Raw genomic sequence first — 27,442 nt, forward strand, 5'->3', positions numbered from 1 at the left:
CTCGTAGATTTGGAAAACAGACTGAGGAAAATTCCCTTGAGGAAACGCCCCAACCTTGAGTCTACGGTGCGTTCCGAATCGATCGACATTTCACTGCCTATAGTCAATCATGGTACTGGATCAACGGTATTTTTCATTTGTTGGTCCAAATATTGCGTTTATATGAAAAAGACCTTGTCTGAATGGATGGAACATCATAAATGGGGAATACGGACTAACTAACGCTTTAAAATTCATGCACAGGAGGATATTCGAAGATGCATACATCCACCGTGGCAAATCTATGATATAGTTATGGCGACTTTCTGTAACTTTACTGCTTTCTTCATTGGTAATTCGCAGATGGATTTTTTGCAAGTTAAGGTCAAATGACAAAACAAAAGGAACTTGTCATGCATCATAGCCAACCTAGATGCAGCCCATCCAAAGTATCAACTAGGGAATGTCAACATGTGGATTCATTCTTGACTCGTTCATCAACGTTCTCCTCTACACTCGTAGTCGCCAACACGATTTTGCATTGTTTTGAAGTTACCTTTGCCTCTGTCGAACAATCCAAGCTTCCATCCAACTTATCTAGCACCAACTATTCATCATCATGGACTGTATTTTCGAATTCTCTATGGATATTGCACTTCAGGAACTTATCGTTTCATTGATTTTTTGAACACGTTGCCTACTGCTTCAGCCATCTGCTTCCAAAGCCTGGTTCATAAATATAATCACAAACAAAGCACAGTTGGTGAAGTATCGTGTTCAGCTGCTGTACATGTTGACTTCATTAGACTCTGTTAAGAATTTACATAAATCTGCGCGCAGCCCAATGTAGCTCCATATGGTTGTAGCTGGGCGTCTTTTACAAACTATTTGAAGGTCCAGTCCGTCGGTATATATGCATGTATTTATCTATTTTCTGGGCAGCACTTGAAACGCAGCGTGCAGTTTGCTCGCAGGGTCACGTACCCACTGTGCAATTCGCCGTCGTGTCGCCTAAAACTTGGCCAGTATCTGATCACATGTATTTCGATACAACCATGAAAGCGATAATCGTACTTAAAATCTAAAACTTTGATTTCGGTCATCAGACAACACCGGACTGGGCCTTCGCGCCATGCGGATGCATATAATTTTGTTCTACCTCACCGAATGTTAAAACTGTTTGAAGGTTTGAAAAATGTGAAAGTCATACAAAAATGTAATTGCAATTATAGCCTATGCCAGGATGTTTTAGGGCCTGCAATGAATGCTAAAAACATAACATGAGGTTGAATTAGATCCACATCCTCTGGCAGTCGCGTGATTCAAAGGCCATATTTTTTCATCCAGGTGCATTCGAGTAGCGTTTGTAATATAGTGGGCGATCTTTGTTAGACATGTCCTCGTCGAGTACATGACCAAGCATGTCACGAGGACATGTCCAATGTGCACTAACAGGATGTGTCGAAAATCGCAGCCTGAAAGTTTGCGGAAAGCCTGGTTCTATCTGAAACCATCATCAGTGAAAAAAACATTGCCACAAGTTCTGTAGCAATGCTACCTGCCATCATTCATTTAACGCTCTCAATTCTGAAAGATGGTGTATACTCTGCTATTTTGACACATCCTGTACACCTGCAGTATTTGCAAAGAATGAGACTCAATATCAGATGGCCATGTTTGTCTTTGACCAACAGCTACTTTGTTGAATCGACGGATTTGAATAGTGATTTTGCATATCCATCTACATATATTTATACGATTCTCATGTCCGGAATCCAATGGAGCACATCCTGCGGGAATGGAAATCCTTCCAATTATTCTTTGCCAGCTTGACGGGAGATTATTTTAGGAAGAGCAGAAATACAATTGCTGACTTGTTTATACCTAATCAAGTTACTCTAAACAATGTTGTGGAACATCTCTGTATATGTTTGTCCCAAGAGTGATACATCAGGGATGGGGTTCGCGTTTTTCATTGTTATCTTCTTGTTAATCAAACACGTTTTGGTTATGTATTCATATATCATCAATCAAATCATGTATGAGGCGAGCTCGCCTTTGGTGATTTTTTCACTAGCAAAAAACCACTAAAAGCCTTTCCGATACTTAATGGAAAACGTACCGGTAGCTTACGGCACCTCAAATCAGAATACAGCTATTTCTATGCAAAACCCACGAGATTCTATATGATATAAAGTATATATAAACCGGAAAAGATCTTATAGTACTGACCGGAATTAAAATCCGTCACGTTTGCCTTGTTGCCTTAAGTTGGGCATAGTTTCGCATAAAATGGGCTGTAGAGCATCCTGGCACCAGTGGTTTTCAATACTCCGCCTCTCGATATTTCGTGTGCGAGGTAGGAGTATCAAAAACCTGAATCTCAGGATGGTCCGGTTGTAGAGTAACGACTACCACCATTTTCGTTTTCGAGTGTAAAGGAAGTAGGCGTTGCCTAGCAACCGAACTATAGGCACATAAAATATTCAACTAGAAGTTTGGTTTGAAGGGCAACAGGCCGGCTAACGTTAACATTAACGGGCCTGCTTTTTAAGGTTTATAAAGGAATTCCATCGGTTACTCATACCATCATGCACATGATACGCTCTATGAAGTGATTCAGGGTACGAGTCAATTAACGATCGCGCACTAAAGCTTCTCCTTGCTCTGCTGCAATCATGCACTGCGCTGGCTCAAGGGCTTGGAATTCCTCGGCGGGAACATAACTCCAAGTTGGCAATGCTAGAGTGGCACCAGATCCAGGCCAGGTAAACACTCAACGCGATTGGCGGACGTTGGAAGGATTTCGACGGTTGCTATGGATACCCAATATAAATGGGCCGCGTATGCCAGCATCCATCCTGAGATCAGATTTTTGATACTACTCCTTCCTCGTATACAAAATATCGAGAGGCGGAGTATACTTAAAACCACTGGTTATGTTAGGATGGCCAGCATCTGGCTATTTATTTATAGAGTGGCTATCGCTAACGACAATTATGCCGGGCCAAAAATAAAGGATATTGTCGTAGAGACAATTTTAAACTAAATGTTTTATCCATGTACGGCACGCTTAGCGTTTTGGTTTCTCTGTTCCACAGTGTTACCCTTGCTTAAGTTCTTGAAGATACCACATTGCATTGTAAGTCCATTATTCATGACACGCAAAGATATTTCAAATTATGCAAACTATCTCAAATACGTCCAGTGCGCTTTACCATGAACTTTCGCTACCACGGGTCTTTTGCTCATCACTTTTCGCGTCTTGTGGCGGCAGCTTCAGTATACGTACATGTATTAATGCAAATCAGGTTGTACTTATTTTATGATAGAACATGAGATGAGTTTAATACCACTTTAACTATTTCTTTGCCTGTATGAGGACTTCTCCGTCCAAAATAACGCTCCTATCAAAATATCGCTTCTATCGCAAATACAAAACTGTTCATTTATTTCTATCCTGGGGTCAGGAGATATGATTGTGTCGTCTGCGTCGTGTACATGTATATAAATGTAGTATCCATTTCGCTTGAGCCGCCGAGTGAGCTATTTTAACTCAGGCAGTCTTTTGGATAATTGATGCCGTGAAATATATGCGTATACCATCTATACTGAGGAGAAATCAGCCTCCTGGTTTTACATTTCAGATTAATGAATCGGGGGCTGAAAGTAGTTTTATATTTTATTTTAATCATAAAGAAATATTTGCTGATAAGTATTTTGCTATAAGTACACTATAGCTGATAACGTCAAACAACGCTCTTTTCACGATGTGGGCAATTCCCGTCCTAAATCATCGCTGTAAATCGAGGAAACTGGATATTGTATATTGTGTTGTATCACCAAAAGCAAGCATCTTCAAAGTTTTCCCAGTTAACGACCTTCAGCCATTGGTCCTTTGCTGCGAAGGGAAGTCATTTCAATCAATGGGAACCAAATTGTGAAAAAGAGCCAAGTTTGACTTTTTGCTTTTTTAGATAATTTGTGCTCAGCGTCTGTATCAGCCACAGTAAATGAACTGAGAAGACGGATTTTGTGTCGTTGAATGTGTTTAGTATGTTGGGGATTGGACGCTGATGCATCAATTATGCAATAATAAGTATTATAATTGTGGCCGCTCTAAGCGAGCCGCGTCGGGGCCTTTTACCAGGAGAACATGACATGACATGGAATTAGTCCATCCAATACTCTATGGGATTGGTACCCCGGCTCGTTTATTGCGCGGAAGAACTACAATATATTTAGTTACAAATAGTCGTATTTTATTGATTCTCCAATCCTGGTCTCGGGTGCGCTTTTGACATTATTAAGTGAGGATCATGTCTTTACAATTATAAGCATACAGAGAGAGGTATGAAATTTTAATTTTAATTTTAATTTCAATGCTTCTAATAAAATGTATGAAGATTATTTCTAAAGGTAAATAAAAAAATGTCTTTAAGAATCATTTTTGCGAGGTCGTTATTTTTGTCAAGATGTTTGGGATTATACATGAGAGTTGTTGTCTTGCAGCCTTTAGTCCTTATCCCAAGATGCAAAGATAGAGTGTCCACCTCTAGCGGATGGTCGTCCATATGAGATTATGGCCGCATCAAAGTCTTCATGTATAATTTTGGTCGTATAGGGATGAAACTACTGGAGTCGAGGACGCCAAAATATTACAAGTACAAAAATGGACACCATCATTTGATTACTTTGATACACGCTGTATGGCAAGGATGACAAGAAAACCCACCCTCACTGCATACTTTGACTCAGTATTATTTCCCTAGAGTTCTTCGCCATGTCATTCCAACTTCACTTCAAGTATGGAACCATGGCCAACTTAGCTCTTGGCGGTGCCTGCACTTATGGCCGACGCGCATAGGAGAACAATCCAAGTATATGATAGGCGTTTACAGGGAAACTAGTGCAGCTTCCGTGCATGTGTTGCAAAAAGGTCCCCCCCATTTTCACCTCCCGGCAGAACCACGACTGACGGGAAGATGAGTTCGACAGCCGTTTATCAGAAAGTCCCGTCTGTTATTGTGTTTATCGACCTTGAAATTACAAATCGATTGCCCAATTATGTGAATATGGTCTGTATATGGCCCATCACATACCGCCAACAATGATATTGCTTTCCCAACGAAGCTTGCCACCACGATGACAATCTCGATACCACACAAATCAATCCCAAGCTTGACGCGAACCCCTGGACAAGGAACCCAAATCAGTCGGCTTTATATGGCATATACTTTTCCCCCAAGGATATCATCAAGACCAGAGCCGCAACAGCTGACATCGTACTATAGAAAAGATATTACTGTTGATCCATGGGATGAATCACCACAAGACACACCTTGTTTATGGTAACCAATGAAACAAATACCGCCTGTTATTCAGATCTTATAATCATCTTGACTTCGTGCAGCAAGAACACTAGGAGGGGACAACAAAATGCATGCTTCAATAATGTTATGTCATTTTTTTGTAGACGTCATAACTACTGGTGTCTGATGTACATTGTAATTTGATAGCGTGATAGCTCCAGTTTGTTGTAACGTAAGGATGATGTATATTACAGAGCTGTCCTGGAGTTATTACAGAGGTCAAATTGAAAGAGGAAATATGGAAAAGTTGGGGACCCAAATCAGTGTCCTCAATAGAGAGGGTGTCCTGCGGTCTTGTGGTCAAGATGAACATGCAGTTGCGTGTAGCCTTTGTATTGTCTTCGGCCCTACTATCATTGAATGGAGAAGTGGACCACAGCATCAGAAATGGTGATTGTCATTGTCCAGGGAAGTAGAAAATCTTGTGGCATAATGATTACTCATCTCGCGATTTCGCGATTTTACATCTCGCGGTTTATAATAAGCCTGACAAGATTTGATCACTCCTTTTTCTCACCAAGTTTTACCCAGGAGACAGGAGTGTTTAATGGACAACCCATTAAGTGACCCGACCGAATCAAAATTGATATCATGCTATCAAAGTTGTCGATTGTAATTGCAGGTTTCGAAACTGAGCGCCCTACGAACGACGAACTACAAAGTACGAATGTCTGTCGAGTCATCAAGTCCTCTGTCTGCTAATTGATTTACACGACACTGAACCATCTTTTACACTTGGTTGTATGAGGAATTGGGGAATGATTAAAAAAAAAATCGTCGATAAAATGCATTTACATCGTCTTTTGGCTTTGCGGAACCTGCCTAATGCATTTCCACAGCTCAGCAAATGTACATGACTGTACAAGTATGTATGCTAAAGCCAATCCCACATTTTAACAATGCCGGTCATATTGATCATTGACAGAACAAAGGCCTCTCTTGAGCAGATAACTGCTAGCCGGCGAGGTTTAAGGGGGTGCCCGGATGCTCTAACGTCAAATGTATTGTCTTTGGTCATGATCGGTCGCGGTTGATTTGAACGCCAGTCGGTTGGTGTGTGAGGTGCGGAGAACATCGCGGGAACACTTTCTCCGATTTCAAACGTAAAAATGCCTTCAAATTTTTCGAAACAAATCAAAACGGCTGCAGCAGAAGGTAAGGCACAGTATCTATTCCTGATGAAGGTATGGGTTGGTTTCAAAGGGTTTTTATTGTAGAAATAGTCATACAATCAAGGCAGGAATGAACTGCGCAGTTTGAAATTTCAAGCCAGACATGTGTGAATTATGTACAACACTGTACTTCATGTACATGTTCAACGGCAATTTTAATTGCCATCCCTAATCAAATACCATTTGCTCAAAGAAACTTAAGGCGCACGTCCAAGTCATGATGGGGAAGATGGAAGTGATCATGTTAAATCTGCGAGATGCCATGATCACTGCTGTTCTATCCTGTGATGTGGAAATCTCCACTGAATTCATGAAGGTTTGTCTAATTATATGTAAATTGACGTAAACAGTTAACAGTTTTAAATTCAACAACCACCATTCATTTGGCGGCCACTATCCCGACTGTGGTGTAGCACCCGACTATAACTGGCATGAAAAGGGATACGCTGGTTATGGATGTCAGATCGTGGTTCCCTGACCTTCGCAAACAATTTCACTGGACGTAACCCACGCGGCGACACCAAGGACCGCTGGCTGATCTATTGATATGTTCGCAGTAGGGTGTCAAAGTCGGAGAGAAGAAGAGCCACTCTTCTCTTGTAGGGGGTTCACTTGGAATTGTTTGCATTTGTTAGCCTATAAACACAAGATTTTAATCCTTCAGACTTGGGTTTGGCGGAGAGAACTAATCTTACATAAGTCCCAAAACAATATCATATGTCTTTATGGCAATATTTATTATTGGGACCCAGTACAGTGCCGTTCTATCCAATATTCCTGGGGCTGTTGGAGAGGCTTCTTGTCTAAACAGTGCCATTCTGCCCCCTCTAAGGCATACGTTGGTAACTAATGAATTGACTGCGAAATGAACGCAGTTGAACACAATGTGAATAATTCAGTCTCGGTTTCGCCGAAAAGAAGGCGATATGTTATTATTTGATAATGTATATGATCATGATAATTAGGAGACCCTGTGTGGGTGTTTTATCCAACATACTTTGATGTGATTGGAGATGGAATTTTGCCATTGTGCCTTTAAAGGTATTATTAAGACAGCATTAGTATGCTACCTGGTGCAATTCTGATGGACCATATTGCCAGGAATACTAAAGTGGCAGGTCTCATAGTCTTAATTCACGTTGCGACTGTCCAAGTGAAAGGCAAAAGTCTTGCTGAAATTTTATTGGAAGGAAATCTTGATCTTTACATGTGTTTCTGAATTTGACCATTGACTTGATCTGTTTCATGATTTCAGAGGTGACTGACCCCTTGGCCCATGAGGTGTGAAAGCGAGAATGAAGAGTGCCAGTCTTCAGAATGACGAGGTGGCAGTGCCCAGTTTAAGCCTTCCTGTGCTGGTCGTTCAAATTGCATTAGCCCGTTGATGATGTCTTTATCAGGTCACAGGTCGCCGATATATATAATACTTCAAGGAAGTCGTGGGAAAAACTCTGGTGTAAAAGCAGAAAATTTCCCCTGGAAAAGTGTCCGGGCTTATTGTATTCTGTCGGATATTGCTATAAATGGTTCTGTACTAGATGCCATGACCGCCAATAGCTCCAGATTAAAATGAGTGATAGAATGCTTGGTTCCCGGACATTCTATCCCCGGCTGTAGAAACTCCCAGAAAAAAGTTGTAAATTCTACTCTGATAATTTATTGTTCAATAAAGATATTAAAAACAAGTTCGTGATATTTGTCATCCTCTTCTCCTCGGTGACCCTTGACGTCGCCAATTTGATTGGCCCATCATAAAGTTATGGAATGACACTTTATTAGACGGCGTTCCGTCCTCTCAAAGGGTCTTAGAGGGTGGCGCCCTCTAAGGTCGAAAGATCGACAGATTTTCCTTTAACAATAGTTGTTAAGAAAAAGCTTCAACCGTCATTGGATTGCCCCACCTGGAAAAAATTGGCATGTGGGTATGTGGTATGTGGTATGTGGTTTTAGATACTGCCAGGAAAAACGGTACCGGTATCGAGGTCGTTCTGAACCTCTCTATATTCCAGTCTACACACATCTCTCCGGTTGCTGGAAATAGCGCCGCTATGGCTGTATAAACGACGGGAAGCCATCTTGCTTTCTTCGCCTTGTCTCCACCTGGAGAATGAGGCTCTACCTGAAGAACACATATAAAATGCATCGCTTCTCCAACAGCCAGTATCCGTCCCACAGACAGCTATCGTGCAACCCATATAATGACGTCTATAAATCTTCCTAATGGTTCCCATGTTGCCTATTCCATACCGTTGCATGATTCCGCTGCCTATTGCCATCATCCTATGGTGCATCCTGGCACCAGTGCTTTTCAATATACTCCGCCTCTCGATGACTCATCGAGAGGCCTATGGTACAGCAGCTTTCCAGCTTTCATTCATGATTCCACCATTGCTTCCCTTCATGCTTCTCTTCTCTTCTTTCCTTTGCTTTCCTTCACCATTGCTTTCCTCAGTGGTCCCACCGTTGCTTTTCTTCTTTCCTTTGGTTACACTCCTTTCCTTCGGGTCCACTATTGCTTACCTTCTCTTCTTTCCTTTGCCTTTCCTTCACCATTGATTTCCTTCATGGTTACTCCTTTCTTTCATGGTTTTTAAATCGTCTTTTCTTGGCGTGCCCTTCCTGAACCTAAGCAGTCGGGGATCATCTAGCTACCGGTATGACTATGAGTGTTATGTATACACTCACGGAAACCTACATATATCAGCTCTTTTTCTGTTGACATATAGTGTACAGCACATAACAATTCCTCGTATTCCAATTATGTTGTTTATGTCATTAATAAAAGAAGAGGCAATTTCTAGTCAATCTTATCTTATTTAGAAAACAATAAGCTTTTGCCGACATAGTTGACTTTAGTTTATTACTGACCTATTTAGATTGTTTCTTGCAATCTATTACTCTCGGGATAGTGCATGTATGGCTGTCTGGGACATTACCGACGGTCATGACCTCTTTTGAACCATATACCAGAATACAACACTCTGAGGGCCGGACAAATTGTCCAGGGGAACGTTTCTACTCCTGCACCGGCAAAACATGGAGTGTCTGAAGCTAGTGGTAACGGCGGTTCCACATGGGTGTGGTCTGATGGCAACACGATTAGATTTGATGAGATCCTAGAACATGTAGAGCATGTGTACTTAACTAACCGCATGTAGGGGTGCCAGTTTGGTCATTGTTAGTGGTGTGATTATATGATTTTGAAATCGATAAAAGATTGATGTCAATTGCCTCCACACTGACAGCGAAGTTTGAGTGGTTTGCTCCAAGGGTCAAGAACTTCCAAATAAATACTTGTGCTTTTGTAATGTCGTTCATAAACGCGTCCGAGACAATGAAGCTATACCCAGATTTTCGAAACAACGGAATGTGGCAAAAGCAGCATTGAAATTTTCAGGTACTAGACAGCTATGCTATACCACAGTGCACTTTCATCACTTCCAAGCAGCAATCAGACTTAGAGCGAACAATTAACTCAATATTATTGGATGTTATGGTGTGTTCTAAAACATGCGGTTCCTACGCAGCAACAAAAATATATAAGGCTCGCTTATATATTTTTGGCAGCAGTCGAAAGATAAGTCCAGAAGTTAACTGTACTTCTATATGATAAAAGACTGGCGTTTGAGCGTCGCCATCGCTCTTTGGTAGGGTACGTTTCGAACTGAACCGTTGGTGCTGACAATGATATGGTCCATCCTGAGCTTCAGGGATTTTCACCAGTGCGGGTGAGGGGACTAGGAGCATGAAACTGACCCCGCATGGTATGCGAGGACCACTATGGCCACAGATAACGTTTCGTCGTGTCCCTAATCCAGGATGTACTGATTTCGTGCATTGGCCGTCGTGATCTGCGTGATATCGACACATTTGCCCGGGCATTACCGGTTTAAGACTTCCTCCTGTCTCCTTTCAAGTTCGCATGTAGCCGAGGGGCTCGATTCAAATACCTGTAGGAATCGTCATTATTTCGTGTATTTCATGAATATAAAGCAACCAGTCAGTAACATGATCAGTCGACGCGTTGTGTTCGGTTACTTGTTGGAAAATCCTGAGAAAATCATGTCTCCCGGATTTTCTCAGGATGTTGTTGGGCTTGACAAGAATGAAAGTATTCGTCAAGCCAGCTACACATTTAGCAGGTACGAACTTGCTTTCTCAAGAGGAAACCTGATGACATGTCCTCTTGAAATTGGAAACGATTGTATATCAAGTACTTTGTGGGTGTACTGAGTCACCGAATGAAGCGAAAGGACTGCTCAGTAAAGAGACTTGGCCATTTGACCTCAAATTCAAATTTAGACAAATAAAACAATTATGGTTGGCCTAGATGCCAAGATACCATATAGTAGTCGGTAAACAAGCCTCGGTCCCGATGTATCGACAAACGAGGACATGCTAGGGCGTTGTCCGCCTAGCTTGGGTTATACTTAGGTACTTTCCGACTCACCGCTGGTCAGTTGTCCAGAAATGAAACATTTACTCGATACGCGTTTGTACAACTGAGAGAAGATTTGTGTGGAACAAGACTATAGGGGACGAAACGACCATCTAGGACAGGTTTGACAGTATGAATGACGTACAACTGAGAGAAGACACTTGCCAGCCCAACACAGCCAGATTATGTCCCCACTATAGGACACTGGGGCACACCCATGAGGCATTATAAAATTACTGACCAATATGGAAAGTGACATGATACACCAGATTATATCCTCGTAAAATACTTTGTGGAGATAATTTAGGGGAGGACGTTTTGGTATCTTATCCAGATCATAACGAGAGTCTGATCTCGGCGTGTTTTATGCTCCGATCATCCAGCCGGCATGTCACATTCTATCAGGGGATGATAATAGCGAGGCCTGGTCGCATCAACCGTATCAGTTGCATCGTCACAATTTAAGCTATGGATTGTCGCCATGATCTTGTTGGACAGTACCGCGAGACACAGCCTCATATAACTTATTGGGCTAAATCTGCTGCAGACACAGTCACAACCAGCTATAATACGCCGTTTGTGAGTTTTTCACTGCTTAACTGCCGCCAGACCGATGCTGAGCTAAGACAGTATCCAACAGTGTACTGCTACTGTCAACGATTAAGAATATCCGATGCATTGGAGCTTATTTGACATTTATCAATACGTCATTAGGACACACTATGTTTCTACAGGGTATACCATGTCTCTGCTGGATGTGCCATGTCTCTCATACTGCCGGGTGTGCTCTTTCTCTTCTCGATGTGCCTTCTCCCGACAGAGTGCACCATGTTTCTACAGGGTGTGCGTCTACAGGGTGTAAAATGTCTCCTCCGGATGTGCCTTCTCTCCACACAGGTAGTTCCATGTCTCAGCTGGATGTGCCAAGTACAATGTATCTATATACAGGGTGTCATGCCTCTTCTCTGCCTGTTCGCGGGCCTGATTTGGCTGTGGCCTCTCCCTAACGAGTACAGTCTCGATACGGTGATATAGGTCATGAACAGATGCACTTGTATTATACCTGAATTCATTGGTAGTGGTCACAATCTATGATTGAGATAACATCGATGTCTGCGACCAGGTTCAACTGCAGCACTATAGTCAGAATGCCCCAGTTGATGAAATGTTACAATCTTTTCCTTGGCTAACAGGAATCAGGTATCCTTTTTTGTTTCACAGACTGCATGAATTAGGCTCCAATCGGCTGTAGAGGGATAGGCTTGCCGATCTAAGACTGGCAGAGGATACACGTGGGCTACCAGTCCAGCCCTGTCTCAATAAAAAAGATAACAATACATGAGGTTTACTCCTAAGTCTTTATTGAAATGCTCTACCTTTTAACCATGAACACAGGTCCTTATAATCTTGTCAAATGGCTTCTGAGCATCATTCAAGTAAACGTCTATCAAATAGAACCATTTTGAACAACTGGGCCCTGAAATTTACCAGCAATTATATATCCCCTCTTTTCAATCATCATTTGATTATGACCTTGCTTCATCAATCTTTATCTGTCTAAGTTATATTCACAACAACTGATTCAAAAAATGTCTTTGAATCGGCTCCCCACTCTGAACAGTCACCAAGTTGCAAGAATGTCTTCTGATTAGGTTTGGCATCATCATGACCCATCACCAGCGGGCTCTCCCTCTATTTGGTCCTCTCCGTCCTCGAGCAGAATATCCAGCTCCTCCGGCAGGCAGCGCACTCGAACCTCCTTCTCTGTCATCAAGTCAGTCACATCCTGGAAGTCATCTGGGAAGTAACTCACACCATCCATGTACAGGCTCTGGAAGATAAAATATTCACATTTAGAGGGAGGAAATACCACAAAACGATCTCACGTCTGCAGATAAAACCAGAAATTGCTAGGTTTGATATTCATTATAACCTTACCTTAGCCCATGGGCAATGTTGCAGGGCTCTATAGAAGACAGCTCTTGCTCTGGACTGGTCGCCTTCTGAAACCTAAAAAAACCATATGTTAAGAAAAGAAATGAACTAAAAACACCCCCAACTTGAAAGAGGACTGGTCTCTGGTTGATAGAACAAAGGTATGGTTTACTAGTGTTGTACTCAGCTATATTCAAAAACCAAAGCTGCCATCTCAGGACTCAAAGCTATTACAGTTTCATTCATATCTTATCCAACTGCTACCCACTCCCTGTGGTGGAGGACTGGATTATCTTACCTCAAAGTGTACAAACATCCTCCACAGAAGAATAGATGTTTTCCCACCTTGTGACGCTGTTGCTTTCTCAAACAATGACCGTATCCTGTTGGCAATGCCCAAGTCAGGATTGGCTTCTTTTCCTGAAAGTTAAACAATTTGAAAAAGTGTGACCAAATGACACAAACATCTGTTTTATCAAACAATACAAGCATGATCATTTTCTTTGCAACCCGCCATTGTCATACGAGATGTCTTCTGGTTCAGTAAGTAGATTTCAGATGGTTCAGTAAGTAGATTTAGATGGTTCAAGTATGACTTCCATTTTGAAGGGGTCAATTCTTTACTCACCTGAATATTTCCTTTCGAGGACTTGATCTCCATTTGCCAATGACTCCAACAGCGACTGCTTCCTCAGAAGTTCAGCATGGATAGCAAAGAACCAATTTGTGATGGACCCAGACCTAGCACTGTGATCGAAGTACTTCCTGACCCTACCAGCGATATGTGAGCTGGCCTCCATCTCGATGAATGTGGATAGTAGGCATGGATTATCAGGGAACAGCTGCAGGCCCCTCATCAGGGGACTGCGCAGGATGCTGAGAGGGGCATAGGTCGTACTCAAGTGGAATGTAAGAAGCTTGATATAAGAGACATGAAGTTTCTCAAAGTACGTCGAAATGTCCGATTTCATAACGCCACTTGTGCTCAGTGGAGTATACTTTGTAATAGTGAAAGGCTTGATCTTGTCAATGGTTTCTTCCATCACGACCGCTGCAGCTTTTATTCCTAGACCTAAATACTGGTAAAGAGCATAACACTCAGTCCATGTCATTGCAAGTTCACCAAGTGTTTGGAACTCCTGATTTTGCTGAAGAGCACTGAGGAAATTATCCAAAGTCGTTTTCAAAAAGTCAACGAAATGTTTCTTTGCTTTGAGCATCTGTGGCGGAGTTGTGTTTTTCACAGCAGACGGCACAGCAAACTCAGCAGCACCAATCAAACATGTTAGTATGTAAAGGACATGCGCCACCTGCGACTCACGCAACCCAATCTTTTTCGAAAGGACAAGTCTGGGTTCATGAAGTCCTAGGATCAACTCACAGTAACTGAAACACAGTTTGACAGCTTGAAGCTGCTGTGAACCGCTCAAATTCACAACATCTTTGCAGTGCATACCAATGGCCATATCGAACACTTTACTGGCATCCACGACACTGCCGTAGCACCATTCAAACCTGCCATACAACTCCCACAATTCTAAACAACTCCGATTGGATTGTTCCTGCAGGATTGTTTTGCAAAACTTTTTCACTTCTTTGTAAAGATGCTTCTTTACTTTCTTTTCAGAACCAGCACAATTTTTCATCCTATTGATCTCAGATGTCATCCACGCTACAGTCACATCCTGCCTTGTCTCGGTAGGAAGAAGTTTACAGACTTGCTTGAAGAGTTCTGTTGCAAAGCTTTGGAGTATTGAATCATCAGAGGATGGGAAAGAATTCAAAGTCTGATAAAAGTCCAACGATTCTGAAGATTTTGGACAGGACATCTGATTGGGAAGATCTTGGATGGGTTTGTGAATAACGGCCATTTTTCCAACTGAATCCTTCACCCGATGATTGGAAACACCCAAAAATGAGAGAAAACTGAGCACTAGTTTTGCTTTCACTTCTTCAGAAAAGGTCACAAGGAAATCTGTGATGTCATCAATGAGAACAAGTCTATCTGGATCCTCACAGTCCTGTTGACCTTGACCTTTTGTGATATCTGGTCTCCATGGCAACCAAAATGTTCCTTCACGATGCTTCTCAACGGCTAGCCAATTTTGATTTCGGGGCAGTGTCTTGTCAAGGATGTCATCATCATCTTCATCCACTAAAAAGAGAAAATATCAGAGATTAGAGATTGCAATAACATCCTATGGGAGCACATGTAGTGCTTTCTAAAATGACATAAGAGGCCAAAGGCTAGAGCTACATGTACATGTATACAAGGCAATCAGCATGGATTATGAGAGACAAAACTCTCTGCGGCCAGAAAAAATGACTTTCACTGATTCAAATCGTATCACATTTATTAGACACCGTTTCGATGGAATGACAATAATTGTCACCTGACTTCTCGTCTTCTCAAATTCAACTACGAAGCCAGATGACCTACCTGCAGACACCAATGGAGGCGGGAAATTTGTTGACTTGTCCAGTATCCATGTTGACCAACCGATAGCCCCTTCATCCCCAAACCTTGGCACGCAGCTATCCCAGAATGGTTCAAACAATGCAACCTGTTCCTCCCTCGGAGCTTGGTGTAGCACTGCAGGCATGAAATGATTGAACTCGATCATGGCTTGGAAGAGGGCAATACTTTTCTCAGCAAAACCAGCTTGCTTCAGGAAATAGCAGAACTGAAGGAAAATACCTGAAAATAACAGATGAACAATTTAGGAGAAGATTTGTCTATTATTCTTTGTTTTTTGCCCAATAATATGGAAACTCAACATAACGAACTTTGGCATCTTCCACAACATACACCAACAGGCCAGCAGCTCTTCTTTGAACTTGGTGTCTGTGCCCAGAATAAGGTAAAGAATCCCATACATCAAAGTGAATCTATCAATGATTATTAGATACTAGTATTATGATGTCAAGATAAGAAGATTTCACCTCTCACCTAAAATGTGTTGATCTATGTCCTTTGGCACTGCAACATGTTGGTATTTTGGCTTCCTCAACTGCAAATCTCTCAGTGTCCTCATACACATCGTGTACTGTTTGATGACCTTTGAAACTGAAAACCTTGAGAACGATGATTGCACAAACAGGAGGAACTCCTTCCACAATGTCACATCACCAATATGACTGAGGACAAGAGTTTCCCATTCCTTCATCATTGTATCTGAATCCCAAACATTAGAATGCAACTCCAATTTAGTTAACTGTAACTTGACATTGTTAGGGTTTTTCTGAAGAGCTTTATCAATCACAGCTTGTTTTTTCTCCACAAGGAAAACCTGTTTCTTTCCTTTGTTGGATTTGGCACCAGAGTCCCGTTCGGCTGCCATTTCACACTCCAAAACCTCGTCCTGGAACTTGACAAATTCTAGCCACATTTGAATATCATATGGTTTCTCTCTCAAGCAACGCGAGAAATCCTCAGTTCGTCTTTTCATGCTCTCTGACACGGTCTCCTTGAAATTACCCTCAACTGAACTTTCAGCAGGAGGATCAACATCTTTCGCTGCGACCCCACCAACCCCTTGAATGTACATTGCAGTTTTCTGATCATACACACCCAAAGGATTGTATTCTGAATTCTCTGGCTTTGTCTTGGTAATTTCTAAGAAATCTGAGGATTCAGATTTTGGCTTTCTAAATTTCTCAGAATTTTTAGAACTCTTATCAATGTTTAAATCGAGCACATTTTGATCATCATAAATCAGTTTCAGCTTGTTTTTAGAGAAATAACGATCCAACACGCAGTCAGATTTAGACTTTTTATCACCTTTGGATATGAAGAGCTGACTACTACTTTGCCCAAGGCAATATTTTGGACATCTGTATTTTGCCACATTCATTTTGTAGATGGATTCGAATTCTGCATTAACTTTGTCAGGTTTGCGGTCCACTCGAAAGGCATTCTCTGGTGATAGGTCCTTGATGTCATCAATGAAAACCTTCCCAGGTGGAATAACAACCATCTTCTTTGCATTAGGCTTACTGAAATGGAAAATTATCTATTAGTACTGAGTACCGCCGGAGTTTCTTTGTTAGGTTTTTGCAGATTCTGAACAGAAGCATTCCATTTCGATTAAGGCTGAAACAGGAAGCTATTGAGTGATTTATTGCATAATAGATGTGGCAATATAGCGTCTTTCCTATGAACAAGTCCAATCCAAAAAATATACTAATGGGAAGAGGTTTTAAATCTTATAAAAAGTTGGCCAAGGTTTTTTCCTTTTTTAAGTCAGGTAAAGAGAAGCATCACACGATAGAAGACATTTTACACTCGGACAAACTTACACATTGTGTGATTCTTTTTCCTGCTTTTTATCTTCCTCTCTCCTTTTTGTCCTATCTTCATCACGTCTGTCACGTCTGTGCCTATGCTTGTGTTTGTGCTTGTGTTGGCTTCTATCACCAGATTCTCTGCTCTCTTTCATGCTCTTTTTTTCCTGATCCTCTTCCTGTTTTTTCTTGTGATAATCTTTCCCAAGGCTTGGAGAGGGAAGTCTCCTATGTTGTTTCTTCTTGGCTTCACTGTCAGTTGTACCAGAAAAATGATGTGACTTGTGTTTTTTTCGATAGTCCTTCCTACTGGGACTCTCAGAGAGGTGGCGCCGTTTATGTTTCTTCTTGTGAATCTTGCCATCACGACTTTCTAAACAATCCTTTACTTTTTCTTCTTCTAAAATTTGATATGAAATTAGAAATGACAAAATTAAATGAAAAAGGTTCCTAATGATGGTAGTCGGCGCAACATCAGAATGAAAGAGGCATTTAACTATCTGGTTGATAACCACATCATAATCACATCTGCATCAGCATGGTGCAAATCCTTGCATGTAAGTTACTATTATTGTAAGCAATGAACAAGCTTGCAATGAACAAGCTTTAGCTCCAAACCTTTTATAGAGTACAATACTGAACAGGTTAGACTATTGTGGAACACAGACCTTTGGTTCAGGTCTTATCGTCCTTTTTTTGTTAATACAGTAGAACCTCTCTATTAAGGACACCCATGGAACTGACAAGTGCTGTCCTTAATAGAGAGGTGTCCTGATTAGAGAGGTCAAATTGAATGGAAATAATCAATTTGGGACCAAGACAGGTGTCCTTAACAGAGAGGTTGTCCTTATTAGAGAGGTGTCTGCTAAGGGAGGTTCCACTGTACTCACCTTCTATTTTGACATCACAAACTACTGTCGTCTGTGTGTCCTCCTGCTTTGGTTCTCCATTTGAATCCTCACTGCAAATAAATAAATAAATGCAAAAAAGGGTTTGCTGCTGAAGGGCTATGTACAGAGGTTCTGTCAAAACTGTTCCTGAGCAGTCCTGGCAATATCACCGAAGAATATTTTAGTCAAAGCTCCAACAAAAGCTCATGAAACTGCAAGACGCATAGACATAGTTAATAATTTCAACTGTTACCTTTTATTCCTTTGATTCTGGCCCAGGTGTCTCTGATGTAAAAGAAGGGCATCATCACTTTTGAAACTTCGATTTTCCAACCACTGGGGAGTAACATCGTTGGTTACACAAACAGCTGAAAAAAAAGGAAAAAAAGAATATTGATTTATGTCCATTAAAAGCATTATAAGTAGGGGCAGCTATTTTGGGATTATCCAGTGATTGAGATCAATCAACTTAATTAAAGTATATTTTAGTATGGGTCTAAGATTAGGACACTTCGCCGCAATTATAAGGTTTTTCACCCCAATCCTAACAAAATCACAGCTTTCTTTTTGGGGGACCCTGTGTAGTGTGTAAAAGTAATAACCTATTAACCCACCGGAAGGCGCATGTTCTCTGCCGAATACCGACTCATCTCCAGTTTTTTGCTGCTGTTTATTGGTGGATACATAGGCAGGAAACAAACAAGACATAGTTTCAGCAGTTCATTTGTGGCTTTCTGACACCAATAAGTTTTGTGTTGTGAATATGTTATTTTTTCCTGCAATCTTTTTACTCTGGTTTTTCCAACCTCCGCAATTGAAGAATACCTCGTTTCCAGGAAAAATAGATTTATTTTAAATCACGTTTTGCGCATCTTTTAAAGTATTACAGAAACTTTATATCAAGCAAAGTTGATGAACATGATCTTAGTCACACTCTTATGTATTTGCATCAGTATATAAAACTCGGAAACGTTTATACAGGAGGCATCTGCATGTAATCCTCAGACTCCTACATTCGAGGTTGACACTTGCCCGAAACCCAACCCGGAAGTGTTTTCAACATGGCAGCTTTTCTGAAGAAACTCCTCGAAAAGCCGGGGAACGATGTTTGTGTTGATTGTGGAGCTTCAAGTAATTATAATATGTGTTTATTATATTGTTGTCCACCAATTGATTACATGGTTTATTGGTAATTTTCAGGTTGAATACCATAATATCGGGTAATTTTTCTCTCATTACTTACAATACATACATGCATGCATACAGTATTGAGTATAGGGGAGAGTAGCCACACCATCCATCTATGTATGCATGGCCTGCATACACAGCACTGCAGGCATAATTCACTGACAGATCTGACTTGGGTGCAGCAGAGTCTTTCAGTCAGGTTGAAGATGCGCAAGATTTTGACGGCTCAATGATAATGGTCAGTGATTGATTGTGATGACGATTCATTTTCTCTCGCACAATCTCTCATTAGTCATTGTCACTCATCTCATGTCTTGTGAAATGAATGTTGTTTGCGGTGTCTTATCTAACAATAGCTGACATTGTACCACTTGAACTTATGAGGCTGTGGCATTTAGAGCCAAAACGAATCTTAATAAAAGCAAATTAAGGAAAGTGTTTTCTCCAGCTCTTTCTTGTTGACAATCGAACATCATTATATGATTATAGCACTTCCTTTGAACATTGAAGAATTGTAAGGTGTCTGTCCTTTCTCATGCTTTTTCCTCAGCAAAATGCTTCATTGGTATCAAATTTGTGTAGTATGTAAATGCATGAAACTATGTATATTTCTGACATTTTATTGTCATCTGTTTTTGTTTCAAAGACTCCACACTTAAAGTATGATACTTTGAAACAGACTTCGGATGAGGTTAAACATTATTGCCTTACTGGTTGTATCCTTACTATAGACCGAATAGATGAGTCAGTCATTTGGAAGAACTGCATATATGGTCATAATTTCCTCGAGATAAGTCGAGTCACTGAAGGCTAATTAATTCTGTGAATGGAAATATAAGTGTCTTTCGGCCTAGATGAATTTGGGTCAAGTGTTTGTGAAAAACCCAGTATTACCTCTATAATTATATATATACTTACATGTGTTTGTGTACCTTGGGTCCTAAAAATTCTATATCTCATTTCACTTTCAGAGCCAGAATGGGCCTCTCACAATCTTGGAATCTTCATCTGTCAAGAATGTTGTGGAGTCCATCGTGGCCTGGGGACTCACATCAGCAAAGTGAAATCGATCTATCTTGATGTATGGGATCAAGAACAACTTGAGGTATGAACATGGTATTATATGGAAATTAACAAATCTAACCTAACTAGTTGAAACAACAAATGGAAAATACCAGTAATTATTCCAAGTTGGCCTTTCAGCTTGCTTTTACTTTCCTTAAAATGTTGAATTTCACATTCTCATCTTCAGGTTATGGAAACCAATGGCAACTTAAAAGTGAAGGCTGAATATGAACAAAGTGTGCCTGCTTGCTATAGGAGACCAACAAAAAATGATGTAATGTGAGTGAAACACTTATTTCTATCTTTGATAAAATTTGTACTTTTCTAGTTTTCAACTTGTAGTACATTCCATGTCATGAAATTATGATGAGATTTACTCTACAGAGCAACCAAAATTATGGGTGGATTTTCACATGTACTACGAAAAACATTCAAGTGAAAAATTATATGTTATTTGCTCTGTACATGTGTCTTATCAATGTAAAAAACTTCTTCAACTTGTTTGATAATTTTCAGGGTATTGAAAGAGCAGTGGATCCGAGCGAAGTATGAACGCCAAGAATTCAAGGATGAATCTAAGCAGACATATTTAGCAAATTATAAAGAAGGCTTCCTGTGGAAGAAGGGCAAGGATGACAACAAATATCTGAGCCGAAAGTTTGTCTTGTCCGCAACCGATAACAACTTGAAATATTTTAAGAAAGAGGATGTAAGACTTAATTCATAATCTTTTAATCCAAAAGCTATCATTCATGAAAACTAGTACTGTATTCTCTGAATTGGTCTCCAGTCCATGTGGTTTGTGGCGACACCTAGGAGTACACCATGACCTGTTTATCATTGATCGTCATATATGCCACACTGGCAATGTCAAAGGAGTGCCTGTGCTTTATCATGTGCATCGCAACCTTGGTGTTTATGATGTTAGGGTGACACTGCCCTAGTGGTGTGGAAAAATGCTTGTTTCCTGTGTGACTGATACTGATTCTCTTCCCGTTCTAGGCAAAATTACCAAAGGCATCAATATGTTTGGATGACCTAAATGCAACCTTTGTGCCTGATAAAATTGGCAACATGAACGGAATGCAGATCACCTACCTCAAGGATGGCTCAACGAGAAATATATTTGTTCACACTGAGGAAGGCAAGGTGAGGAGTTGCATATCACTGGGGGTTTTAGTTCGCTCTCTTTAGGTAATATAAATTCATCATTCAGGGACCAAATTCATTTTCTCTCAGCATGATGTATTCTTTACTCAAAGAATTTGTGAATTTGCTCAATCTCAAAAAAATGTTTGGACAAAATATCTTGCTGTTGAGCTTCTGCTGATTATCTATTGCTCCCTTCAAAAGCCATTGTCTCTAATTCTTTGTCATTAACCCTTTTGAGGAGAAAACACATGTGCAAAGCCACAAACCGAATTCAAAATAGAGTATTTCTCATTTTCTTCTTCAGGATATCATTGAATGGTACACGAGCATCAGGTCAGCAAAGTTAAATCGCCTGAAAATAGCTTTTCCTTTAAGAGAAGAAGAAGAGGTAAGATGAACTGTGGTGTAGCCCTGGTTAACATGATTGCATTCCAGGGAAAGAACTTCCTAATGTATTTGACTGAAACTGCAGGATGAGTTATGTGCTGAGGGTCTCGCATAACTCATGAGTATATGCAGAGTCAGTTTTCTTGCAGTTGAATAAAGAATGTTCCTGCAGCAGATCAAAATTATATATTGTACCTAAATATGATATTGATATAACTCGGAGTCAGGGCAGCAGATGAGGAATGGATAGGTCTCCTTGTCAATGTAATTGTAATTTCCCATACCTCTGTGTTGCTGTGACGATCTTTCTTACAGCTTGTGAAACTGCTCACCGCCGATTTCACCATTGAAGGATGGCTACGTAAAGCGGGACCAAGGCCCAGCGATGCCTTCAGGAGTAGATGGTTTACTCTTTGTAAGAGGAAGCTGATGTACTATGAAGATCCTTTAGTAAGTCAAACTTATCCCAGTCAAGATGGCTTGGTGTTCGATTGTCTCAGGTAGATCGTGGACCCAGAAACTCTAAATTATTCCATGTGTCTTTCAAGAAAAACCCAGGCCAGAGCAATCCATGTGAGGTCAGACTAATTATATCTCTGAGTGGGCGAGGAGTTTGAGTAATTTAATCGTCAATTAGTGCCTGTTGTGCCCACAGAACCAACCAGGAAGTTTTAGATTTTGTGTGTCTGCCTCTTTTAACTAATTCTCAACAAATCTGACCACTCTGATAATGATTTCTTTCTTTCAGGATGCATTTGCAAAAGGAGAAATCTTCATTGGCTACAAGAATAATGAGTTTGCTGTTCGACGTGAGACACCCCCTGGGCGTCATGTGACTGGTTTTAGCTTCACCCTCAAAACTCCAGAGCGAGACTTTATCTTTAGTGCTGAAAATGAGACAGGGCAGGAGGGTTGGATAAATGCATTGTCGGGTATTATCAATACTCCAATGTCCCCACAGGATAGCAGTGGTAAGTTTTTTATGGCTGTTATAATTGGAGATGTGCGGCTATAGTTAGTCATTGACACTTTTTAAAACCCTGCATAATTCTAGCCATGGCCAGTTTGGAGGAGTTTGTTCCATTCAACTGGCCGGAAATATCGGCCACACAAAGAGAGTGAGCATAAAGGGTGGGACAAATGGTTACACTCTACAGACCTTTCAATGCAAGGTAAAGTTTTGCACTTGCAAAGGAAAAAAGCATTTGTGGCAAATCTTTTGCCCTGTATTGTGCTGTAAAAGGTGGACAATATAAAGTAAGTTGGATCTTATCTATGCGATTTTTTCCTCATTACACATGTCATACCTAAGCTTTCTCCTTCCTTTTGTTGCTTTATCTGCTTCCAAAATGAACTTTTGTAAAGCATTGCCCAGTTGCTCAATCAGTGTTAGCAGTAATGTTAGCGTTAAGTCCTGACGCTACTATTCTAAATTTACTGAAAGAGATGATGCTTAGTTGAGCGAACACTGGGGTTTGTCTGTTACGGCAATTGAGTAACTGGGCCTCTTGATGTGTTCATGAAACTCTTATCATTTAGCATCTCAAATTTAATCATACAACTTTCGGCCAATGTTTCTTTTCTGTTTTTCTCATAGATAAAGTTAACATGGTGCCAAAACGGCAGGGGAAGAGACATATACTTAAGGTGAATACAATGGTCTCCTCCCCCTCTGCTTGACTCATTGCAACCAATAACATACCTGGGGATATCATTTCATATATTTCTGACACATGCCTAACTTTGGCTTTATTATCTCTCAAACATGCATGTGTTTGAGTAAAAATAGGCTCTTTTATTGTTGAGTTACTTACCGTGCATAAGAGGGCCATAACAACACCAGTGAAATTGGAGTTCAAAACAGCTATCCCACAGGCAGATAATCCTTATTGAATTGGTGGAAACGTGAGTGATTTAATATCATGTAATGTAGAAAGATTTATAACATTCCCTCAAAGAGATATCATTGGGCAAATGAATTACACCTTTCCTATGTTAAAATTACTCAAGTCGTCAAGTGGAATGCGTAAAATCATATAATCAGCCGGTCAGTCGTTTGGGAAGTTGTAAGATACAATGTACAGTTTCAAAACTGCTGTCCTAACTGGAAAATATCTTGGGTTCAGGGTTCAGGATTTGATCCAATGCACCTATGAATTAACCACTTTTTGTTCTTTGGGTGCATGTAATAATAATGAGTTAACTATTTGACACGTTAACCTTGTCCAAGATGTTTCCCTAAATCGTAATGATTAACTAATAAATGCATGTTTCAATACTCACATTCATTATTGGCTTTGCAGGTAGATTATATCAAAAACAACAAAGAAGTTGTTTTTTGTAAAAAAAGTCTCACTCAAGGAAACCTTCTGATATTTTCATATTTATGGAAGGGATTTTGCACCCTTCCAAAAATAATGCAGTTAAAATCAATAAATGTGGTATTTTAGTCCGAAATATTAACATGCTGATTCTGAATGTTCTCCTTCTTTCGCCTCCAAATAACTTGAGCCCCAATTTACTCTTCCTCCTCTGTCTTCCGTACTTATACAGCCTACTGTCAGCACTTGAAGCGCTAGTCTGCGGGGTGAGTACTGGGTTGGTGGAGAGGAATGGCTTGGAACATAATCTATGCGAGACCTGTGCATGCTTGATTGATTTTGTATACATAATATAGAAAGGCAGTGCTTTACCTCACAAATAACCGATTGTACATTGTGAGCAGGAGCAGAGTCAGTTTCACCAACAAATTTTTCCTCGTGTCATTGCATTTAAACGTATCTGAACCACACAAAAACGTCATCGTAATCAATAGAAATGATTTATTTGTCAGTCTACCCTGCTGGCATTATGTTTTTATAAAGAGGGTCTCCTAACAGTTCTATTCTTAATCAGATTGGGTAGTACTAAAAACAATCATGCCCAGCCTTTCGTTCTTAACCTTATATTCAGAAGTGAAACATGCCTGAGTTTGTTGACACCTTTCTGCATCTGTGAGACAGCTAGTCAATCAGAACACTCCTCCTCTCCTCTCACCTCCATTAGTTCCATGTCGTACAGATTAACTTCAGTCGATATCCTTCAATGCATCTGTTTCTTTCCTTAGTTTATGACCACTGCATCAGAATCCGGAATTAGAGAAGTCATCTTTTCTGCACTTGTATTGTTCAATCTCAAAAGAAATGCTTGGAAATTTGGAACTTTTGACCAAATCTTGCTACCCTCCTGATTGTGACGGCTTCTATGGATGCTACTTTGCTGCATGTTGTCTCAAACCACTGATTGTGACACCTCCTGTCGATGCCTCACTTCTGCATATTGTCCATGGTCTCTGATTGTTGATGCAGTTTAATACTGCTCAATGTCCTGATGGTTACAACTCCTCTTGATGCAGTACTGTTGCATCTTGTATTAATGTCCCGATTGCAAAGTTTTCCAATTTGGATGTTGCACTAGCTGCTGCATGTTGTTGAGTTGGAGTTCCTGATTGTGACAGCTGCTTTAGGAACGATTATGATTGGAATTTACTCCAGGTGAAGTTTATTGCATTGTTGTCATTGTACTCGGATTCACTCCACACTAGTTTAATTGAACATCTCAACCGTGGTGTCAGCGCCAAGTGGTGTCTGCTGACTTTAACAAGTACCCACAGTATTTTACTATGTTGTTCAGCACTCCCAGAGAACATAAGGACTGTCAAAAAGGTCATCATTTTAGAAGACCGTAGATATGTTTTACAATTGCTGTCACATTGCTTGAGTAACTAAACCCTTGGCTTGGCCATGTAATCTGTGAAGTTGGTTAGGGGTGTATGTTAAAACCTTCAGGTGAACTCTAACCTGGTTATCCTTCATCGGTCACATTTTCTCCATAACACCAAGAAATAGTGCTTTGACGTTGTATTGGCAACCAAAAGTTAACTTAGATTCCATTCCAGGAGCTCTGAAGTGCTTGTTCCAGAAGAAGTTTGACTTTTTGGTAGGGTCTGATATTGAATCTAGAAAAAAGTTCTTTGATAAGATAATGATTAAGATGTTAAAGTGAAAGACTACTTCTAACCCAGATTTCACATTAGGGATGTCTTTGTTGTTGAATTACTTATCTTTGATTTCATTACACCCCCGTACAGCCTAAACATCAGCTTCCCAACCTACAGAGTCCCACAGTTCTTCTGCTCAGCATTGTTTCTTGGCAAGATGACTAACTGAGTTTCCATGGTGTTCCAAGTGTTGGAACACACTGGCACTTATCATTTGCTGTTGTTTCAAAGTTGGTTTCTGTTCTACTTTCAGCTGCGGTGAACATGGTAAAAAAGAGGTCAAGTTCCCTCGGAGGATTTGTACAGTTGAAAATAAAGTGAGAGACTATGTATGGCACAGCTACTGAGGAATAATTCTTGTGTTCTTCATACATCAACAGGATGAGTAATTGACTTCAGCAGCTAGCTGTCAAAACAAAAGTAAAAATGGCCCCTTTTTCTGTGAGGCAGTCCCAGTGTACTGACTAAATCTACACTGTCACTCAAGCGCCTGGAAAATGAACGATTTGGATTGCTTCAACCAGCAACTGTGATCACATGCGACAAAAATCGCTCACAACATGAATTGGTGATGGGAGTGACCTGTGATCAGTATCAAACCAGCGATAACCGGTTTTACCCACAGACAAGAGATATTTTGGTCTCACACAGCAGCAATTATAATTGCAGGTCAGTTTATGATATTTTTTGGTAAACAGTCCTTAAGAGAATTTAACTGTGCCGTGCAGTATGAATTATAACAGGGGTCTATTTGGGTGTTTTTATGAATTAGGCAATCAGATTATGACTGTATAGATCATAACATTACTCTGTAGTTTGAAATCCTGACTGTTCGTACCAAAACAATGAACAGTGAACTTTGTTACAGGAATGCGAGATTACTAAAATCAACCTAAATATCTTGTCCCTTGTGGCTGTAATAACTAGAATGCCCAATGATTCTAGGTAGAAATCGATTAGATTGGTAAAACATGTGTTGTGTGCTGGTGCAAGTATTGTTATTATGCTGGATTCAATCCTGGCGAGAACTCTTTTTTGACATTTCCAATCAAAATGCAGTTTTTATCCATTTATGTTAACTGATAACTGTAATAAGTTACGACAAATATAACTTTTGTACTAAATGTTCTTTTGATACTTTCTTGTAAGAATGTCTTCCATTCCACTTGTATTTCATCGTCGAATGAATATATTATTATAGTCATCACTGGCTGATCTTCTTCCATATGAAATAGTTTATGTATTCTGAAATATGTAAAGGTGCTCTTTTTGTATGTATGAAACCAGAATGAAGACAGACCAATTCTTACAAGAACCAGCGATTCCATATTTTTGTAAACTGAAATTTACTATGTTCCATAACAAAATATCTACATGTAATATGCAAAGAATGAGATATATTCACTCAATAAAACCAAAGAAAAGACTATGATGTGTTATCTAAATTTTTGTCGATTTCTGTCTTGATCCACCCAATGATGAGTTTATCAAGACCAGTCTCCGAGACCGTCAATCCACTCAGCAAATTAAACCCCTCAAAG

At 40.3% G+C, this 27,442-nt stretch overlaps 2 protein-coding genes across 5 annotated transcripts; one reads left to right on the top strand and one right to left on the bottom strand.

Annotated features, from left to right (window-relative positions):
• Positions 1 to 12,315: 12,315 nt before the first annotated feature.
• On the bottom strand, positions 12,316 to 18,860 carry LOC135494346 (nuclear exosome regulator NRDE2-like). Of its 2 annotated transcripts, none has more exons than XM_064782264.1 (10): positions 18,685 to 18,860; positions 18,324 to 18,438; positions 18,071 to 18,141; positions 17,196 to 17,580; positions 15,847 to 16,892; positions 15,337 to 15,594; positions 13,525 to 15,051; positions 13,195 to 13,316; positions 12,900 to 12,971; positions 12,316 to 12,792 (listed from the first exon to the last, which is right to left on the bottom strand). In XM_064782264.1, exons 1-10 carry the CDS (start codon positions 18,776 to 18,778, stop codon positions 12,625 to 12,627), a joined length of 3,858 nt encoding a protein of 1,285 aa, XP_064638334.1. In that variant the 5' UTR covers positions 18,779 to 18,860; the 3' UTR covers positions 12,316 to 12,624. The 2 variants fall into 2 exon arrangements, with proteins under 2 accessions (XP_064638334.1, XP_064638340.1); XM_064782270.1 differs by having other exon boundaries at positions 12,646 to 12,792; positions 12,900 to 12,964.
• Positions 18,861 to 19,107: 247 nt separating this feature from the next.
• On the top strand, positions 19,108 to 27,328 carry LOC135494359 (arf-GAP with dual PH domain-containing protein 1-like). 3 transcript variants are annotated; one of them, XM_064782285.1, is made up of 11 exons: positions 19,108 to 19,201; positions 20,230 to 20,363; positions 20,511 to 20,602; positions 20,840 to 21,032; positions 21,326 to 21,472; positions 21,780 to 21,863; positions 22,178 to 22,312; positions 22,611 to 22,833; positions 23,460 to 23,509; positions 24,416 to 24,449; positions 26,155 to 27,328. In XM_064782285.1, the coding sequence occupies exons 1-10, from the start codon at positions 19,132 to 19,134 to the stop codon at positions 24,431 to 24,433; spliced, it is 1,146 nt and encodes a 381-aa protein (XP_064638355.1). In that variant the 5' UTR covers positions 19,108 to 19,131; the 3' UTR covers positions 24,434 to 24,449; positions 26,155 to 27,328. The 3 variants fall into 3 exon arrangements, with proteins under 3 accessions (XP_064638355.1, XP_064638361.1, XP_064638348.1); XM_064782291.1 differs by lacking the exon at positions 23,460 to 23,509; XM_064782278.1 differs by lacking the exons at positions 23,460 to 23,509; positions 24,416 to 24,449.
• Positions 27,329 to 27,442: the final 114 nt, after the last annotated feature.

Source organism: Lineus longissimus, chromosome 1, assembly GCF_910592395.1.
Source record: "Lineus longissimus chromosome 1, tnLinLong1.2, whole genome shotgun sequence".
NCBI classification, from domain to species: Eukaryota; Metazoa; Nemertea; class Pilidiophora; order Heteronemertea; family Lineidae; genus Lineus; species Lineus longissimus.

What these genes read in the sequence shown, in the direction of transcription:
- LOC135494346 (XM_064782264.1), bottom strand. Translation starts at nt 18,778, where the DNA reads ATGTCTTGTTTGTTTCCTGCCTATGTATCCACCAATAAACAGCAGCAA. An exon ending in TTGTGATGTCAAAATAGAAG is followed by an intron (nt 17,581 to 18,070) that starts GTGAGTACAGTG and finishes ATCAAATTTTAG; the next exon opens with AAGAAGAAAAAGTAAAGGAT. An exon ending in CCTCGAAAGGAAATATTCAG is followed by an intron (nt 13,317 to 13,524) that starts GTGAGTAAAGAA and finishes TTTAACTTTCAG; the next exon opens with GAAAAGAAGCCAATCCTGAC.
- LOC135494359 (XM_064782285.1), top strand. Translation starts at nt 19,132, where the DNA reads ATGGCAGCTTTTCTGAAGAAACTCCTCGAAAAGCCGGGGAACGATGTT. An exon ending in TGTTGATTGTGGAGCTTCAA is followed by an intron (nt 19,202 to 20,229) that starts GTAATTATAATA and finishes TTTCACTTTCAG; the next exon opens with AGCCAGAATGGGCCTCTCAC. An exon ending in CTTTAAGAGAAGAAGAAGAG is followed by an intron (nt 21,864 to 22,177) that starts GTAAGATGAACT and finishes TCTTTCTTACAG; the next exon opens with CTTGTGAAACTGCTCACCGC.